Raw genomic sequence first — 19,143 nt, 5'->3', positions numbered from 1 at the left:
CTTTTATGAGGAACACTCTCCTCATCTTCTTCTTCCTCTGTTTCTGCAATTTCCTGTGCCAAGATCACCTGTTTCTCTGTTAAGTTTGTTTCCCCAGCTGATTTTTGACAACTGTCCCTATCTTCTGGCACCAGTTGAGAGAGGCCATTGTCCTGCTCTGCTCTGGGCTGGGATGTCCTTGCTTCAAGCCCTGGGGGTAATTTTGGATGCCACAATGTTAGAAAGACCTAAAGCTGCTAGAGAAGTCCAAAGGAGGGACACAGAGATAGTGAAGGCTCTGGAGTGGAAACCATACAAGTGGCTGAGGGCATTTGGCTCAGCTGGAGAGAGGAGACTGAGGTCACACCTCACTGGGGGCTGCAGCTCCTCTCGAAGGCAATAGAGGGGCAACTTTAATTTCTGCTCTGTGTGACCAGGGACAGGACCCAAGGGAATGCCTGGAGCTGTGCCAGGGGAGGATTAGACTAGGTACTAGGAAAAGGTTCTTCCCTCAGTGGGTGGTAGGCACTGAACAGGCTGCCCAGGGAATGGGCACAGCCCCAAGGCTGCCAGAGCTCCAGAAACATTTGGACAATGCTCTCAGGGATGCACACGTGGGGATTGTTGGGATGTCAGTGCAAAGCCAAGAGCTGGACTTTCATGATCCCTGTAATTCCCTTCCAACTCAGGATACTCTGATTTTCCTCTCCTTGCACAATGCTCTCAGCTTGCTGCTCCACTGTTTGTTCAGCTTCTGAAGCCTCAACTAGTTACTTACAATTAAAGCAGACTTCTACTGGTTACAGTCCAAAGAAATAGAAACTGAAAAACAAGTAAGCAGAAATACCTGTTTGGACTGTTGAGGTATTATTTTGATCTTGAACTGTGCAGTCTATCATGCCTTGCAAGTTCTAAAACCAAAACAACAACAAAAAATACCTGCCACACTGTTTTAAAATATGGATTTGCTTATAAGAAACCCATATTCCTTCTCAAAATGTTTCTATTTCAGTAAGATATGATAGTCTTGAATAGATCACTTACTACCTAAAGAACCAGTAACACTCAAATAGATTATTTTAAGTCTATTACCTTGTAGTTCTTTGTTCAAAAGACAAATGGATTTGCTAAAATGCCGTTTGTAACAAGGACAGAGTTAAAAGCAGGACTGAGAAATGTTTTGTTTTCCCTCTGCTATCTCTACCAAAAGCACTTTATTCAATGGCTGAAACAATATATATAATATATTTAATAATATATTTATATAATCTGGATAATTATTATATATAATAATTTATATAATCTGGATTTTAAAGGTAAATTTTCTCTATTTTCTTTTTACCTGTTTGGAGATTTCCTAATCTCCAAATGCTGGATGGTGCAGCTAAAAATGCTGGCTGATGGATATACTATATACTATATACTATATAGTATATACTATATACTATAAGAAATCAATTCCCACAAAATAGATTTTGGGTAAGCCATTACTTCATCCATTACAATTTGCTTGAGTGTCTCATTCCTGTCCAATTTAAGGTCACCGTTGAAGAGACTCAAGTATGTATAGAAATAAAATTCAGTATGATTACAGTGCCTTTAAATCTAAATCTGACCTTCTGATCAGTCTCATAAAACCTTTAGGCTAAATGTTGCGATTGACCTGTTTACACTGAATACAATCACATTCTGGCTTGTTAGAGATTAGTTCATTACAAATAAATAAATGCACAAAAGTTAAGAAATATTTATAGTAAAGCCTTTTACATCCTTCCTTTTGGATGGGGAACCATACAAACACTGCTTACATAAAAGATGTTAAAATATTGTCTTCCATGTTAGTTCTGCACTGTGCTCAGTTGCGACTGAGCCTTTCTGGTTCATCTTCTTCTTACTTGAAAATAAAGCTACATCTTGATTCAAGAAAAATCAATGTTCACACTTGTTTTCATTTACATTTGCATTTGCTTTGTCTCCTAAACAAAGATAATTATGGGGAATTTATGTATATGTTCAGATAGGTTACATTCCATTTCTGCAATCTGGACTTGTATTTTCACTTGGTCTGTTACCTCTGACTTTTTTTTAACTGCTCAAATGAGTGTGGTTTTTGAATGATAGCAGTCTCCCTTTGTCCCATTCCTAAATGGTGGGTATTATTTGCCTTAACCTTGTTCAATATGTACATTATTTTATATTCTTACGTGAAGTAAAATGCAGTCTTTTTCCATACCTTCACACAATAGCATAAACAAGACCTAAGTAGTACAACCAGCGTTAAAATATGCTTTACTTTTTAAGTTTACAATACAAAACTCATACCTAGTTCTAATTTCATCTAAAGAGGAAAGGGCTTTCTCCAAATATTCCTTCAGCTCTTCTTCACAGCTTGCCATCTTCATTTTTTCCAAACTTGTATCCAGATTATCTTTCATCATCTAAGGCCACATGAAAAAGCTAGTAATAATGGTTTAGTAGATACTAAAATCTCCATTACTATTTAGGATTCAAGTAAGTTAATTGTGTACATATATTCTACACCAATAAGGGAAGCTACTTTAGCAAAACTCATCACCCATGAAGATCTGCCTAGATAATGAACACCTCTGACATTGCTATCCCAAGCTGGCTGTTGTAACTATGAGAACTTTGCATCCAACCAGACTCTATACCTGCACAACATCCCATAATAGCAACTTGCAGCCACTTTATACAGAAAGTAGCAGTGATCCTTAACACTGTTGCCCTATCAAGAATAAGACAGGACTGTCCATTCAGTGTGAATCAAGGAGTTAGCAAAAATGCACTTGACTGAATGAAACTGAAAAGTAGAAATTCCAATACAAAAGTCAGATATTATGTTTTTAATTTTATAGCAGCTATTTTGAATTCCAGAGGGTTCTTTGCATTAAGAAGTCCTTTCTTTACAGCATACCCTTGTTTTTATGTTTATACCTGAATTATGTTATCCTGTTCCCATCTGCATTCATCTACTTTCTTCTGAAGTACATCTTCCTGCTGGGACAGTTGGAGCTGATGGACATCCCAGAGAGCCATGGCATCCTGAACATAGTTGTACAAGCCTTCACAATGCTGCTCATGCCATTTAGCCATCTCCTTAAAATCACTCTAAAGAAAAACATTCAAGTGAACAAGTTCTTTTTAAACTGCTGGAAGGTGATATGAATGAGTAAGAGGATATGTAACGTGATAAAAGGCTGCCCGGAATTACATGACTGGTATTCAACATGGTGTCTTCTATTTGGAGAGTTAAAAAAATGAAAAATCCAAGTAAACTGGGTAAGAATGTGGATTTTTGTAGTACAAGCTGAGAGTATCAAAACTTCTGCTTATTCTGGCATCATAAAGCACCAAACCACATTCTACAATTTATCACATTAGGAACAACTGCCCAGTCATTTTTATATATAGAATCACAAAAGATCAGATTGGAAGACATTTGGGAGATCATTTAAATATATTCCTCTGTCATAAGGCAGACTGGGTGGGCCATACGTCATTCATCTCTATCATATGCATTTCAGATATAAATTATAATAAAAATACAATATATTTATATTACAAATAATAAACACAATAATTATGAATTCTTCCACAGGAAGCTTTTCCACATCAAACTTCGCTTCTTTGTAGTGCTTAGTCACACTGTGGACCTCTTTCTAATGTGACATCAATAGCCTACAATGCAGAAGGCATTGCAGGTGGGAGCACAGGAAGAAAGGACTAATCCCAAGGAGTGATAAAAATAAATGTAATAGACGTACATTCATGTGCTCCAGTTGTTCTTCAAACCTATGTTTTAGTTTCTCAGTCATCTGGAGCATGTTGGAATGCACAATTTCAACATCTTCTACTGTGCAAATATCCAACAGGGTCATCTAAGTGAAAAGAATAGCAAATTATTCACGGGTGTTGTAGTGCATCTAGAAATCTTGGTACCTCCCAAGGGTAAAACTCACCTCTGGTTTGTGTAATGTTAGTTCCTACCTGAAAACCTTCTTTCCCTCCCCCCCCTTCCCATTGGCTGTGACCTCCCTGCATCCCCTAATCACCCCTGCCCCCTGGTATAAGAGATAAGATCCAGAGCATTTCGCTCTCTCTCTTGCCCCGGATGGACGACAGACAATAAACCCGGGATTATTCCAGCAAGTTTGAGCCTCCTGTGTCTAGATACTTTGAGTCCGTGTTGTATCCACTCCAGGACCCCCTCCGCCGCCTGTGCCCAGAGACGAGCAGGCACCACGGGGGGTGGGACAGAGGGGTCCCATCGGGGAGCTGGATAGCAACACACGTGCATATAAGAAATACTGCATGGCTTTCAGAGAAGATGGCTAAACTTAGTGTTTATTTGCTTGTAATGGACAGAGGGAAGATTCAACCTCCTAGAGCCCACATTCCATTAGTAAACAAAACAATTCAGTTGGATATAAAGGGAGAAACTGAGGCAGAGAGGTGGAATTTCTTTGCCAAGATAAGATGGATTTAGCACAAAGGCTGAGGGTCCTTGCATCCTCCAGGTAAATGCAGGACAGCACCCCCTTCATTACTGGCATTTGTTACAGCTTTTACACATTTCAAGTACCTTTTGAACAGAGTAAGAGGTTAAAAACTTGTTATCTCAATGTTTGGCGGATCCTCAAACATATTTTACTGTAATGACATATCGTACCATCACTTCCACACCCAAAGCTGACACTCACCTTGCAGACCTGCACTTTTTCCTGACATTTGTCCTGGACCAGCTCATACTGGATGCGCATTTTCTCCATGCACTCCACATTAGGTGTGTCTGAATGATATGGAACAGACCACGGTCAACATTCCTGTACTTCACAGTGCAGTGTGAAAAGGAAACATGACAGCAGCCCTGTGCTGAATCTCAGCACAGGGACAGATGCCAGCAGTGTCTGCACACCACTGTGACACCACCAACCAATCAAAAGAGACACCTTAATACACAGCTGTTTATAATTATGCTTCAAAGTAGCAAGTTATTTACAATTGCTACCAACCTCCATGCTACCATACAGGCTACAAAGCTCACTGTGCTCTGCAGCAAGAGAAAGCAGACACAGAGGGAAGGCATACTACAGGACTTGGAGAAAGGAATTACCTGCAATATTTCCCCTCTTCTTCTCTGAGAGTTCAAAAGGAGGATTTTTTTAGGATTGAGAACTGATCCATGTCAAAATTAACCTTCTATTTCCCCCAGATTAATTCTAACAAGCCAGTTTCTGCTAGATCTCACCATGAGTAAGTGTTTGCACTGGCCAAAGGAAAGTGATGTCACAGGCAGCTTCTTTGGGTCTTACTAGTAGCCAGCTCAAAGCAACAGAGAACGTAAGTGGGAACATATAGAATAAAGAATTGAGCAAACATGCACTTTCACAGCAACTGTCTGCCTCATTGTTGCCTGGGGAAAAAGAAAGGATTGCTTGAATTCCAAACTGGTTTTATCATTTCTCAACTTACCAATACTCCTGTTTAAATTCTCCAGAGTTCTGTACCATTCATTTATTATGTCAGATTGTGTATGTTTTGGAGGCAACAAGGTGCTATCAAAGTAGGAAACAAGAGTCAGGTATCTTAAAATACAAATCAGTCAGTACTTAAAATATAAAATTATGAATCAGAGTATCCATACTACTGTGCATTATTTTATTTAAAGCCATTTTGGCAATGAAAATAAACCAAAGAGACTGTTGTTGTTTGAGGCCAACTATTTACTGCCTGACAAGGAACTAAGTGTAATTCCTGCATGTAGGAATGTAATTGTTCCTACATACACTGTAAAAAAACTCCCTGTAAATATTGCATTACATTACACCCAAAAATGCTTCTTGTGTTCAGGATGGATATTCAAACACAGCAGTGTTGGATTTCTATGCAGACTCCTCTCTTAATTTATTACACAAATAAAATCCCACAGAGAAAAAATGTCTTGACATACCAACTTCTAGTTCTCCACCCATTCCTACCCCATTTCAAATGTCAGTAAGATTTACTTTTGCATTCCTGCATTTTTAGCCCTTGATCACCACCTATTTAGTGTAGCTGGTGCAGTGAAAATCAAGAGTGCATTTTTTTCCATTAAAAAGAGCTGTACAAAAATAGGTTTAGACCCTGCCTTATTGCTGAATTTAACAATCACACACTGACAGGAAGCAAAGTGCATTGTGTAGCCCAGTCCCTCATTAACTCCAGAAAGAATTGTTTCCCTTTATGCTATACCCTCTTCTGCCATACCCAATGTGCTGCAAAACTCTCAGTCTCTGTTCACTAAGTACAATCTGCTCCTTTATCATATTTTCCATTTCTGTTTTCACAGTTGGGGGATTCTGTATTTCTTCACTTGCCGTAAATTCTCTGCAGGATGGAAAAAAGATATGTATAATGGAAACATGATATATGTGATATCATATGTGATATGTATAAAGAAAAAATGATAAAGTATTACTTTTATAGAAACTAGTCACTTTGCGTTATTCATTGTCCAAAATAAGACTGCAAAATTTCTGACCTGAAACTCTGAACTATGCAGTTCTTTTGGATGAGCTTCCAGACCTTGACTCTCTCTTGCCATTTCAGTTGATGCAATTTGTCTTTCTCAAGCTCTGATTTCATTAGATTAAAGAGCAGCTTGGCACTTGCCCTCTCATTACCCAGCAGTACTCTGTTTATATTCTGTGTATTAAAAAATAAAACCAGGAGTAGAAGCATTATACAACATGCAAAAATCAAAAAAATTGTATCTTCTACAGAAAATGAGGGGGAAAAAAGGACACAAATGATAATGGATACCCTGCCAAGTAGAAATCTCTTCTATATTTCAGTGATTGATAGGCAGAAAAAATGCATTTCAGTTGGGGAAAAAAAAGACATTCTAGGAATATTCAGACTGATATCTTGCCCCAGGTAAAACATTTACCATGGCCTTATTGTTAATGAGCTTGTGAACATCAGCTGCCAAGAAGAAAGAAATTTCTTCCAGTTTCAAGGTCTACTTGGTCAGTACATCTGCTATCTGTGCAATAAAATAATAAAGAAAATCAACAATGAAAAGTGTAACTCAAATATCAATTTTCAAAGTCAAAAAACTACAGGAATGAGACAATTTTTCCATTAAAATCAATTTAATTAATTAATCAATTAAAGAAATTAAAATGAATTTAAGTTAATTGGATGACACAGACTGAGAAGTAAATTTAAAAATATTACTCTTAGCTATCTTAAAGACTGATTTTTTCATTAATTCATAAAAATAGTAATGAAAACATTCCACTTTGCTACTACTCAGCTGATTTCTCTTTAATTGTGATAATTGAGTGCTCTGCAGACAGGCTGCAATATGAATTTAAAAATCAAACCAGCTTCCCTTCAAATATCTGAAGGGAATCCACCAGTGTCTGTTTTAAGTGAACACAGAATTAAAGCAAATGTGTTCATCTCTGCCATTTGTTGCAACTAATCCAACAGAAAGGTTACTGGTGATACTCTCAGACTTACTCACCATACCTGAATTACAAAGAGAGGAGGAACAGGCACTGATGGAACAGTTTTTCTTTGCCTACAAGGACAGTGCAGCAAGCTCTTCCAGAGTCTATCAATTTTTTTATCCAAACGTTTCCTATGATGTCCAATGACTTTGACAGGTTAGGCTGGATACTACAAAACTGCAACACATTTGCTACTGACACCCAGCCAACACAAACTAAAATCAAGCTAGCTCATGTCTATGCTCCTTCTCAGCTGCAGAATAGCTATGTTCCCCAAAAAAAGAACAGACCAGATGAAAGTTTGACCTACACAAGTCTCCAGGAAAATAAAAGCAGCTCACATATTCCTTGCACCTGTAGTATCCGTAATAGTGAAAGAAAGAAACACCTTAAAACTAGGAAAAAAGTAGCTTTTCCTGATTATGTGGGTGTAAAATGAGTGAAAATAAATGAGTTTATTAGTGAAAAGAAAGCAATCACCACATAACAGAACTACTGGCAGGCCTCTGACTCCTGTGGAAACAAGCTACTCCTGCTCTGCATCCAGCATGGTATCAGCAAATAACAATCTTATGCTTAAGCAACAGTTATTGAGACTGCAGCTCACTTTAACAGCTCGACTCCTTTCAATCTCCTTCAGGGATTCGTCCACTGCCCTAATCCACTTTTTTCTGTTTGAGGATTCTTCATGAATCATATTCCACAGTTCTTCCAAACCCTGCAATAAAAATCTACTCTCAATCTCACTGAAAAGTGAATATATATAAGAAAAAAATAAAAAAGGAAAAAACCCAATAATTTAGGACTTCAGTGAACCATAAGAAGACATTACATAGAGCAGGTACAAGTAACTGAAGTTGAGCCAATGCTCTGAGCTGCCTTACTTCAAATGAGAAACCTTCCAAAGCCATGTCAGATGCAATCTTTTCAAACAGAAGTTTACTCTTTTCATCTGATTTCATCACTTTAAGCCGAAGGAATTCCTGAATCTTCAAAACAGAGGCTTCCATCTCCTAAAACAGTAGGTCAGTGTAATCATTTCAATATTGGGCCTTGACCTTAGAAGAGCACTCAAGACTCTGCATTAAAAGATCCTGCTTTACCCTGCCAATGCCGTCCAGCTCCTGCTGCATTTCGGTCACTGCTCGATCGTGACGCTTTTGCCGCCGTTCTGCCAGGTACTTCCATGTACCACTGCCTGCTTCCTCAGGAACTGCAGAGAAAGAAATGAGGATTCTATAGCCTGGAACTGTTGCTGCAGAATATAGGATGCATGAACAATAAATCCCTCAATCTACACTGTAACTGCTGTAGTCTGTGCAGTTCTCACAGTGTGCAACATCTTTCCTTGGGAAGTGCAGTCTTAGCAAATGGAGGTAAAAATACAAAATACTAGAGTGTATTTTAAAATTTCCTTTATTAACTTCTGTTTTTCAGAAGGATAATAACATGGAACTATTAGCTCAGCTATGATGTAAAAAAATTGCAACATTTCAGGAATGAGATTTGATAACATCAAAACTGGAATTTATAATGCTAAACATGACCTGTGATTGACAATTTCACAACTGCTTTTTTTTCCTATTAGAAGACTCTTCATCTTCAAAATCATCAAATCATCAAAACTTTGAAACAAAAATTTGAAGATGAGGCCTCTTAAGCTTCAAATCATCAAAATTTGTCAGGCCATTTCTGAGCCTGATTTTTGTTGCCTTGCAAGAGAAAAGAGTTCCAATGTGGATGTAACCAAACTGTGTATTCTACTCCCCTCTACCTCATTTTGTGATGAGCTGTTAATGATAGATCATTTTCAGTGCATACCTGACCCCCCAGGATACAAGCTGGATGTTAAAATGAGAAGAGGCAGAAAACTGCAGGGTGAGATAGTGTTTCTTTATCCTTCCTTCAGCTGGGGAAGCAGCAGCACCACCCATCCAGTGAGGGTCATGTCTGCCAATGGGCCATAATGAACTGAATATGTACTAGCAGAATGGGCAGCTGATCAAGGACTCCAAAAATATTCTAGATTCAAGGGATTCCATCATTCCATTGTGAACCTCCCTGCCCTGGGGGATGTACCACCTGAACCCCATGGATATAATCTGGGCAGTTGGGCACTTGGGACACCACCACCACCACTGGACATCCAGAGGAGGACCCAAACTTTCACAAGACCACTGCTTCTGGCAGGACTGCAACCACTGCAACCCTGACCACAAGGGTGCCAGGCTGTACTCTGCCTTTGTGTTTTAAATGTTTTTCTGTATCATTGCATTTACTGTAATCTTTCTATTAAATTGTAACTCCAAAATCTCTCACAAGGTATTTGTGTGGGGTTAATTTCTCCTGCTGATTTTCTTTCAAACCAGCACAATTTCATACCTTGTTCAGCTAAAACTGTTACATGTACCATGTCTCCTGTGAATGCAAATTAAAATAGATGACATGAAGAGAAACCAGTTTTACCAACTACATCAGGCAGGCCTCTGACTTTCTCAGCTGCACTTGCATCTACATTTCCCAATGCTTCTGAAAAAGGTGTAGGTTGTCTGAAACAGAAAGTGAATAAAGCTTCAATTTGTACTATTAATGCACCAGAAGAGGGACTAACATAATAGTATAATTCACTTTAATTGGCAAAATGTAACATTAAAGTGATCATAAATATCATCCCAACTTTCAAGAATATAATTTAAAGAATCAATGTTGCTTCTTCTGAGACAAATTGAAGCCTGGATGGTAGATCCCAGCTTAAAATCTATTAAGATGGCATTAAAGCAATACATGTTAGATTTAGAATGTGTAAACTACAGAGACATACAGAACAGTTCTAACAGGTAAAAAACTGCGAACTCTTTAGGAGACACCAGCAAGAAACGTGGAAATAGCCTTTATCTGCCCAAGTGCTTTTCCCAACAGCTTGGGCACTGGGTTTCTCCTTGGGGTCAGTGAGAATCCCTGTATCATTATTCAGCAGCTGGCTTAGGATAAAAAAGAATGGTTGTATTATCTTCATTCTTGTTTGTCACATTATCTTACAGCATCATCATGTAAGCCATTTACTTGGAAATATAGCCTAAAAAATATGTTTCAGACTGGGTATATATCTAGATTGCTATGAGCAAAGACAACTTCTTTTGAAAAGGAAAGCCATACAATATGCCTTCTATTGCAAATATTGGTCTGTTAGCCTGCACTTCAATGGGCAGCAAGCAGTTCATTATACTAAATTTACACTTGGCAAGGAGACAGTCTATTACAAGTCGTTAGTTCTATGACCAAGAATTCAGTAGTTCCTAATTCCCACTGAAAATCTGTCCATTTCATCCCTCTAGTTATGAACATATCATTGGGGTTTTATGCTTCTGTTCTTTACCTGTCTGACTGTGGCTTTTTTGTGAAGTCACTGATGGGTGTTTCACCAACACATTTCTGCTGATTACATGGTAATGGCATGGCATCAGCAGACATTTCTGAATGCCTATTTAAAGTGTACTTTTTACTCTTCTTAGAGAATCTTGTCTTTTTTCCTTCATCCAAAAGGTGGGCTAAGTGAGCCTTTAAAGAAACATAATCTCAACAATTAGAATTCCTTCAAACCTACTGAATGGAGAACAGCGACAAAATAATTAATAAAAACAGCAGGGGAAAGACAGCAGAAGAGAAAAGTAAAATAATGAACCCTACACACCACGTGCATAACCACTTTCATCTGAGGCTATCTTCAAAACGAGAAAAAAAAAAAAAGGATAATCTTTTGCTTAGAGAGGAAAAGTGGAGTAACTGGATTGTGCTGCCTTGCTTACAGTTACCAAAGTTAACAGCAGAGTTAAAAATGCCTGTATTTGCCTAATTATGCCTCTAAACGTTTTACTACTCTGTTATGATTCTGCCTTTAGTTAATATAACCTGATAGACAACAAAGAGATGGGAACACATGTAGATTCACTGGAGAGCATATGCTGGAGATAACACATCCATTTTTCACTAAAACAAACCAAAACCAGAAATGTTGAAAATGACCTGGGATCATTTCAACAGCCAGCAAACTGAGTAACACAACAAACTCCGTTGGCTTTTACTCAATCCTCTGCTTTTTTGACCTGGGCCTTGAAGATCTGTTTACAGATCTCTCTGTGAACATGTCACACTCGTCCTATTGAGAACACATGGCTCATCGCAGCTGACTGGCCGCGCCTGCTTCCAGAACTGGCAACTACAAGCTGGGAGCCAAGAGGAGATACAACACTTCACTTGGAAAAGGGCCTTCCTTGAATCCCAGAATCCCAGAATGGTTTGGGCTGGAAAGGACCCTAAAGATAGATCATCTTACAACTGCCTGGCGTGGGCAGGACACCTTGCACTATCCCCCGTTGCTCCAAGCCCTATCCAGCCTGGCCTTGGACACTCCCAGGGATGGGGCTGCCACAGCCTTTCTGAACAATCAGTGCCAGGGCCTCAGCACCCACACAGGGAAGAATTCCTTTCCAAGCTCCCATCTATCCCCACCCTTTGGCAGTTTGAAGCCATTCCCACTTGTCCTGCCACTCCGGGCCCGTTTCCAAAGACCCTCTCCAGCTCTCTTGGAGTCTCTGTAGGCACTGCAAGGGACTCTAAGGTCTCCCTGGAGCCTTCTCTTCTCCACACTGAACACCCCCAGCTCTCTCAGCTTCTCCTAAAGCGAAGGAGCACCAGCCTTCACAGCAGCTTCGTAGCCTCCCGGAGACTCCTAACGGTGAAACTCCACGCCTACCGCTCCCCTGCCAGGCCCCACGGGTGTCGCTCCCGGGTGTCGCTCCCGGCTGTCGCTCCCGGGTGTCGCTCCCGGGTGTCGCTCCCGGGTGTCGCTCCGGGTGTCGCTCCGGGTGTCGCTCCCGGGTGTCGCTCCCGGCTGTCGCTCCCGGGTGTCGCTCCCGGCTGTCGCTCCCGGCTGTCGCTCCCGGGTCTCTCTCCGCCCCCCAGGGGCCCTCAGGCGGTCCCGCTCGGACGCGCTCGCGCCGAGCCCGCGCGTGCCGTTGTCAGACCAACGGGGGCGGGGCCCGCCTCATCCACAGCGCCCCCCGGCGGCCGCTGCCGGCAGTACCCGGCCGGCCATCCCGGCCCGCTCACCCGGGACCTGAGCTCCGGAACCGGGGAACGCAGCCCCCGGTTTGTGTTCGTCTCTGCACAAGGCGGACCAGACTTCCCACGACCGGACCTTTCAGCTCAGCACGGCAATGAGAACACACCTCCGCTTAGGGGAAGGAACTTCTAAGGTCTTCCCCATACATTTTCTCTGAATACCCAAGTCGTTGCCATTCCTGAGGCTAGACTAACGCCTTTTTTTGCCTTACGGCTAAGAAATACCATTGTTCTGATCTACAGGTAAAGGCGCAGAAACTGGAAAACATATTCTTGTCTGGATTTCAGCCCATTTCTTAAAATACTTGGAAGACAAGATAATGGCGCTCTGTGCTATGTCCCAGCACGCCACGTCCCTGTTCCCCGTCTGCAGCTGAGCCAGTCTGCAGCGCCCCAGGGAGGCACCCAGGGTCCCGCGGTGCGAGCTCTGTGCTGCTCAGCAGCGGAGTGTGGCTCTGAGGAGAAACATCATCACACGCTGTGCTGTCCCGTCCTGTCCCGTCCTCGCATCAAGAGTTCTGGCGGCCCCTCCACCGACGTCCCCATGGAGGCAGCTGTGGCTGGCCAGAAGACCCCCGGCATGTCCACGGGACGGCTTTCCTCATGGATACCGCAGAGGCTGCTCCCCGTTCCAGGCGTTTGCGCCCGCCCACGTCCCAGGACACACGGCCAAGAGCCGGTCGCTCTCCGGCTTCCGAGCACCTCAAGGAACGAGCACGCCCGCTGGGTGGTTTCTCCCAAACCAGCGGCAGCGTTGTGCACCCTGGAAGGGTGCGAGCACCCTGGGCTGCAACCCCAACGCCGGGCAGCACCACCCTGCTCGCCGGCCTCTGGCCATCACCTGTCCCGAGCACTGCCCGCGCCCTCCCGGACCCGCCCGGAGAGGCGGCGCCGCGACCGCCACACACCGCTCGGAGCAGCTCGGCGTCACTCGATTACTCTCGGCGTCACTCGGTATCACTCGATTACTCTCGGTGTCACTCGGCTGGACTCGGCGTCATTCGGCTGGACTCGGCGCCACTCGGACCGCCGCCCCGGCCCGGGGCTCTCCCACGGCCGGCACGGCCTCGGCCCCCCCCATCCCCCCGCCGTGTGCGAGTTGTTTGCATCGGTGGAAAAGGGTCCGTTTTAATGACAGCATCTTGAAGTTCTGTAAGTGTGAAGCTGGGAAGCTCTGGAGCCTTTGTGGTGGTTTAGCCGAAGTGGCGGCTCTGCCGCAGGGGTGTTCCTGTCCGTGGTACCGCTGGCGGGCGGGACAGGGGAAGGAGCGGCCTGAGGGGGCTGCGAGCAGGGCTGTGGGAGGGAGCAGTAGTGGGGAAGGCTCGAAGCCGGCAAGGTCGCCAAAGCACAGGGAGCAGTAGATTGTGCTCTGATGAGGACGATGTTTGACAAGTAAAGAGGGTGATCTAGAGGTGAAAAAAGGCTTTCCCGGATGGTGTTGCTGGAGCAATCAGCTCATCACGTCTGCTGCTCATACATAGAGGTCACAGGCAAGTGCTTTTGCGAGTGGGCAAAATCCTGACCAGGTGACTCAAGGAACTCTGGAGCACTTCGTTTCAAGGGACTGAGAGCTGTGGAGAAAGTGGGCTGCCTGTATTTCAGAGTAGTGTTTCAAACCAGGTGCTTATAGACTGTGTCCTGCTAAAGGATTGTTCTGCAGAGCGCAAACTCGGTCTGAAAGTTTATGATTTATTGCTGTCTTAGCCTCTGACAAATAATCAATAATGATAGTGTTAATAGGCATTAATCAAGAGCCCCAAAGCAGTGGTTCAGCATAATCTGGCTCGCTGAGCTAAGTCAGGGGAGGTTTAGGCTAGATATCAGGAAAAGCTTTTTTCCCTGCAGGGTGCTTGAGCGCTGGAACAGACTTCCCCAGGGAATTGGTCACAGCACCAAGCCTATCTGAGTTCAAGAAATATTTGGACAATGCTGAGCCCATGTGATTGTATTATTGGGCTGTCACGTGCCAGGCCAGGAGCTGGACTGGATGATCCTGGTGGGTTCCTTCCAACTCAATGGTTCCATAATAAACCTCCACAGGTGCAACTTGAGGCAATTTCCTCTTGTCTGTTACTTGTTACCTGAGAGAAGAGTCCAGTCATCACCTGGCCACACCCTCCTGTTGTGCAGAGCCAGAAGTCCTCCCTGAGCCTCCTTTTCTCCAGACTGAGCACCTCCAGCTCCCTCAGCTGCTCCTTCTCCAGCTCCTTCCCTAGATCTGTTGCCTTTTGTGGACACACTCCAGTCCCTCAATGTCTTTTTTTGTGATCAGGATCCCACAAATAACCGGAGGATTCGAGGTTTGGCCTAAGCAGTGCCCAGAACAGGGGGACAGTCGGTGCCCTGATCCTACTGGCCACACTATGTCTGGTAGAGGCCAGGCTGCCCTTGACCTTCTCGCATACCTGGGCACCGTGCTGGCTCATGTTCAGCTGCAGTAGTGATTTCTCTCTCCACTCCAAAGCAGCAGTTCAGTAATTCTTTTGTTACCAGCCAAGGTGTAGCAGAAGATGAACACAAAGCAAAGGGGAATCAGGTCTTTTCCAGGATGCAGAACAATCTTAAGTGGAGAATAAGGCTTAGAGGAAGCTGTCACAAAGAATGATTTCATTTCAATACCACAGCCCTTTCACTAGTCCAATATGCAAGAAAGAAGAGAAACCAGGGAGCCTGATAATCATTCCTGGTCTCTAGCTCTCTGCTGATTCCTCTGAGGCAGGACTCATCAGCAGACAGCGATTGCACCCTCTGTTGCCTCCTCTGCACTGTGTGAGCAGTGCACAGCAGCTCTGGGAGGGAAGCTTCACTGCAGAGAGCTTGTGCTTTTTGGCTTTTCACCTTTACGAAATGGTGCTTTGGGTCCTTGAACTGAAACACGCAGGACACTCCTCAGCTGAGGAAGAAGCAGCTGCTAAATCTCTTTTTGTGCCCAGCAGGTGAGGAATTACCACGGAATAATTGACGCCACAGATCTTTCAGCTGTAGCTTGCTGTTCCTCTGCAGACTTCTCCCGTGGTAAGATGACTACGGTGACGTTCTGGCAGGCGGTGATCGCTCAGGTGTGAATTCCCAGGCAAGTGATCCCTCAGGTGTGAATTCCCAGCGGGCGATGCCGCGGGGCCAATTCCAGCGGCGATCCCTCGGGCTCACGGTGAAGTCCCACGAGCAGCAGCAGCAGCAGCAGGGCCGGAGGCGCTCCAAGCGCTCTGCGGTACAAGGGGGACACCGGGCGGTCGCTGCCGGCACACACCGGGTCCTGCCCGCTCCTTGCATTTCCTGTCCTGTGATGAAAGGATGGGAAAAATCTCTAATCTTCCACGGACAATGGAAGGCACCGCTCCTTTGGAGAAGGAAAAGTACTTAATGCGGAATTACTATTTAAGCCTTGTAGCACACTTGCTCGGAAGTTTTAGAAACAATTCCATTTTACAGCCACATAAACAGAGCAGGTATTGGAGGTGTGTTCAAAGTCCTGCAAACAAAGAACCATCTCCTGATCACACTGCCTTTGCAGTCTACAAATGGGAATGCACAACATGAGAAGCAAGAAGGTCTGTGCTGAAATCCATGTGTAGGGAAGGACAGCAGCAGTGTGCCAGTGCTTGCTTTTTCAGGAGAGTGCAAAGGGTGCAATGGCAAAGGCAGTTTCCTGTGCCTTGGGACTCAGTATTGCTGCAGCACTGGGGAGTGAGTGCCAGCTGTGAATTCTGAGTGCTGGGCTTTCATCCTTGGCATGAGAACTGCTCTTTATTTTTTTTTCCCCCTGTATTCATACAAAATGGCTTCTGTCAACATTTGTCTATATATTGACTTTTATTTGCAGGGGCACTTGAGAGTCTGGCTGCGATGAGGACCCTAAATTTTAGAAGAGCAAACTTTCAGTTCTTTAAGGAAGTAGTGGAAAGGATGCCTTGGAAACTGTCCTCAGGGATAATGGAGCTGAACAGAGCTGGCACCTATTTGAAGACATTCTTCTTAGAGAACAAGGGCTCACAATTGCCACTTGTAAGAAGTCAAACAAGGAATGCAGGAGACCAGCTTGGCAGTGTAAGGATCTCCTTGTTTAAAATGCAAGAAAATAATATGCATACAACATATGTAATGCAAAGTGGTTTTTGAAAGAAAGTTAAAGCAAGAGGGTTATTGAAAGTTAATATATGTGATGCAAGAAGGTCATATGTAGGCAATATGTAGTGGCACACATCATGGGAAAGATAGAGAGATAACACATTGGTGTGTGAGGATGAGATCAGTATAGCTAAGGTTCAGTTGAAGCTGCATTTGGAAAAGCCTTTAAAAATAATAATAAGGGCACCTAGAGGTACTTCAGTGGGAAAAGAAAGATAAAAAGAAACCTCCCCTATTTCCCCCCTACCCCCACAAGCCAGACAGGACTAGTGACAACAGACAAGGAGGAGGCTGAGGTACTCAACAATTGTTGGTCTCAATTTTTACTGCCAGTCACTATTCCCACATCTCTCAGGTTATTGGGCTGGCAGACTTAATTCCAGCCCCTTGTAGCAGAAGGTCAGGTTTAAGACCACCTGAGGAACCTGAGCATGCACAAGGCCATGGGACCCACCCAGATGCATGGCAGGTCCCTGAGAGAACTGGGAGCTGTAGCTGCTCAGATGTTCCCTCCATCATATTTCAGAAATCAAGGCAGCCAGCTGAAGTCTCCATGGATTGTGTTGTACTAACACAGAAGCCATTTGACTCCAATACTCTTGATCTTTTTTGTAAATCTTAAAGTTCTGAGTAAATTTCTGCAAAGGATGTCCAATGCAAAGTTTCAAAATGGAATCTTTGTTATTTGTTTTCATATTGATCTTGGATATTTCCATTTTTTGCACTCCTATATTTTCTAAACATTTGTAGTGATTGAAAAGAAAACTGAAAGGAGTGACTATGTTCTTTCCAGTGGTATAAATGTGTGGCCAAGACTAATATTTTTTAAGACAAATATATTTTTGCTATGTCTATACACATGTGCTTACCTGTGTTTAGTTTATGTGTCCAGGCTTTGGCAATGGGGGAGCCACAGGGCTGGCCTGTGAGAATAGCCCAGGTTCTGTCCTGTCCCACCTGCTTCCAGCTGGCTCCACTTCAGGATGTCCTCCCAGCAGAGAGAAGAGGCTGGGAAAGCAGCCTTTAGAAATGTGACTTTTTGTTTGTTTTGATTTTTTTTTAAGTTAATAAAAACCTTCAACCTGATTTTTTAGGTTTTTTTTAATTTCTGCCTGTTTGTTTGGGTTTTTTTCATTATTTGTTTGGGGTTTTTGTGTCTGTGTTTGTTTTGTTACAGTTTTGTAGAATTCTTTAAGCAAGATTGATTTGAAAGCTGAGCAGTCCTGTACTGTATTCTCCTGGATTCACCTGAGACTCTTCCTAGGCAGCTCCCTGATCCTGTTTGCACTGCGTCACACATCATTCTCCTGAAGAAACTGTCTGCTCATGGCTTGGATAGGTGCATTGTTTGCTGGTGATAAACTGGGTGATGGCAGGGCCCAGAGTGGTGGGAAGTGGAGTTCATCCAGCTGATCCCCAAGGCTCAGTCTTGGGCCCAGTCCTGTTTAGTATCTTTATCAGTGATCTGGACAAGGGGATTGAGTGCACCCTCAGTAATTCACAGATGATGCCAAGTTGGGTGGGAGTGTTTTTCTCTTCTGGAGGACAGCAGGCACAGAGGCTCTCTCTAACTACAGTTCTACACAGTCCCAGTAGGTGCCCCTGTGCTTACCCCTTCATCTGTCCATCCAGGTCAATCTGTAACCTCTACACCAGCAGCCTTTATTCATCATGATCAACAGGTCTGGACATGGAGACCAGTTTGTCACTATTCAATGTCAGTCTTGGCTGTGGGCACATGCTACTTCTGCTTTATAAGTGTGACAAATTTTTAATGCTCCAAAGAGTTTTGCTATGTACTGTGCATCATGCAGCTTTGGAAAGAAAAATTTTCCCAGGCCAGGAAATAGATATAAAATAAGAGGAGATGTAAACTATTTACTTTTGTGAGTTTTTACTCTTTGTCCTTCTTTCCCAGCTTTATAAATGTCCATTAAATACCTCATAAAATGTTATCATGACATAGCCACTTCTGTAAGGAATTAGATAATCCTGATGCTTTACAAGACACTTGATTTGGCCCAGGTAGAATGCTGTTCACAATCATTTGTCAGCTGTCACTACAAACACCTTTTGTACTGGTGGTTTGTGGGTGCTTGGGTTTTGTTTTTTTTGGAAAGGACTTTGCTAATTGCACAGAACAGACGTATTTCAATTTATTCTTTCTATGAGTTTACTGACTTTAATTAAATTTTCTCAGTAAAAGGCATTGATAGAATGTATTATAATAGAACTTTGTAAGCTTTCTTATTCATGAAAATTTCAGTTACTGAAGTTTTAAGCAAAGAAGTGTACATTATCTACTTTGTCATATTGCTAAACTCTATAAGAAAAACATAATATGTAATTGAAGTTGCACCTTCTTTTCTGGAATGAGTAATAAAAGTATTTAATTTGG

The 19,143-nt window shown here is 43.1% G+C and overlaps 2 protein-coding genes and 1 pseudogene across 3 annotated transcripts in view; 1 reads left to right on the top strand and 2 right to left on the bottom strand.

Annotated features, from left to right (window-relative positions):
- LOC147651584 (coiled-coil domain-containing protein 180-like) overlaps window positions 1–12,542 on the bottom strand; it is a 21,942-nt pseudogene extending 9,400 nt beyond the window's left edge. The window contains exons 1-14 of the transcript XR_015273815.1: window positions 12,395–12,542; window positions 10,873–12,343; window positions 9,963–10,045; window positions 8,600–8,709; window positions 8,381–8,509; window positions 8,104–8,214; window positions 6,929–7,024; window positions 6,521–6,684; window positions 6,247–6,366; window positions 5,473–5,555; window positions 4,701–4,789; window positions 3,765–3,878; window positions 2,935–3,108; window positions 2,273–2,417 (exon numbers count right to left, since the gene is read on the bottom strand). The product of XR_015273815.1 is annotated as a coiled-coil domain-containing protein 180-like (transcript). The remainder of the gene's footprint in view (window positions 1–2,272; window positions 2,418–2,934; window positions 3,109–3,764; window positions 3,879–4,700; window positions 4,790–5,472; window positions 5,556–6,246; window positions 6,367–6,520; window positions 6,685–6,928; window positions 7,025–8,103; window positions 8,215–8,380; window positions 8,510–8,599; window positions 8,710–9,962; window positions 10,046–10,872; window positions 12,344–12,394) is intronic.
- Window positions 1–19,143, bottom strand: part of LOC111943527 (uncharacterized) — a 134,672-nt gene that overhangs the window by 111,674 nt on the left and 3,855 nt on the right. The window lies entirely within an intron of this gene.
- LOC147651583 (uncharacterized) lies at window positions 11,332–19,143 on the top strand. The gene is made up of 4 exons (XM_086841990.1): window positions 11,332–11,337; window positions 12,178–12,709; window positions 12,996–13,769; window positions 15,621–19,143. Exons 1-4 carry the CDS (start codon window positions 11,332–11,334, stop codon window positions 15,680–15,682), a joined length of 1,374 nt encoding a protein of 457 aa, XP_086698116.1. The 3' UTR covers window positions 15,683–19,143.

This window comes from Cyanistes caeruleus, chromosome 9 (genome assembly GCF_971803275.1).
Source record: "Cyanistes caeruleus chromosome 9, bCyaCae1.hap1.1, whole genome shotgun sequence".
Lineage (NCBI taxonomy): Eukaryota > Metazoa > Chordata > Aves > Passeriformes > Paridae > Cyanistes > Cyanistes caeruleus.
Note: the sequence above shows the minus strand (reverse complement) of the source record. Positions and strands in the feature narration are given on the sequence as shown.

Coding starts and splice junctions, on each gene's coding strand:
- LOC147651583 (XM_086841990.1), top strand. Junction 12,710..12,995: donor GGACCTTTCAGCTCAGCACG/GCAATGAGAACA, acceptor TCTGCAGCTGAG/CCAGTCTGCAGCGCCCCAGG. Junction 13,770..15,620: donor TGACAGCATCTTGAAGTTCT/GTAAGTGTGAAG, acceptor GTTCCTCTGCAG/ACTTCTCCCGTGGTAAGATG.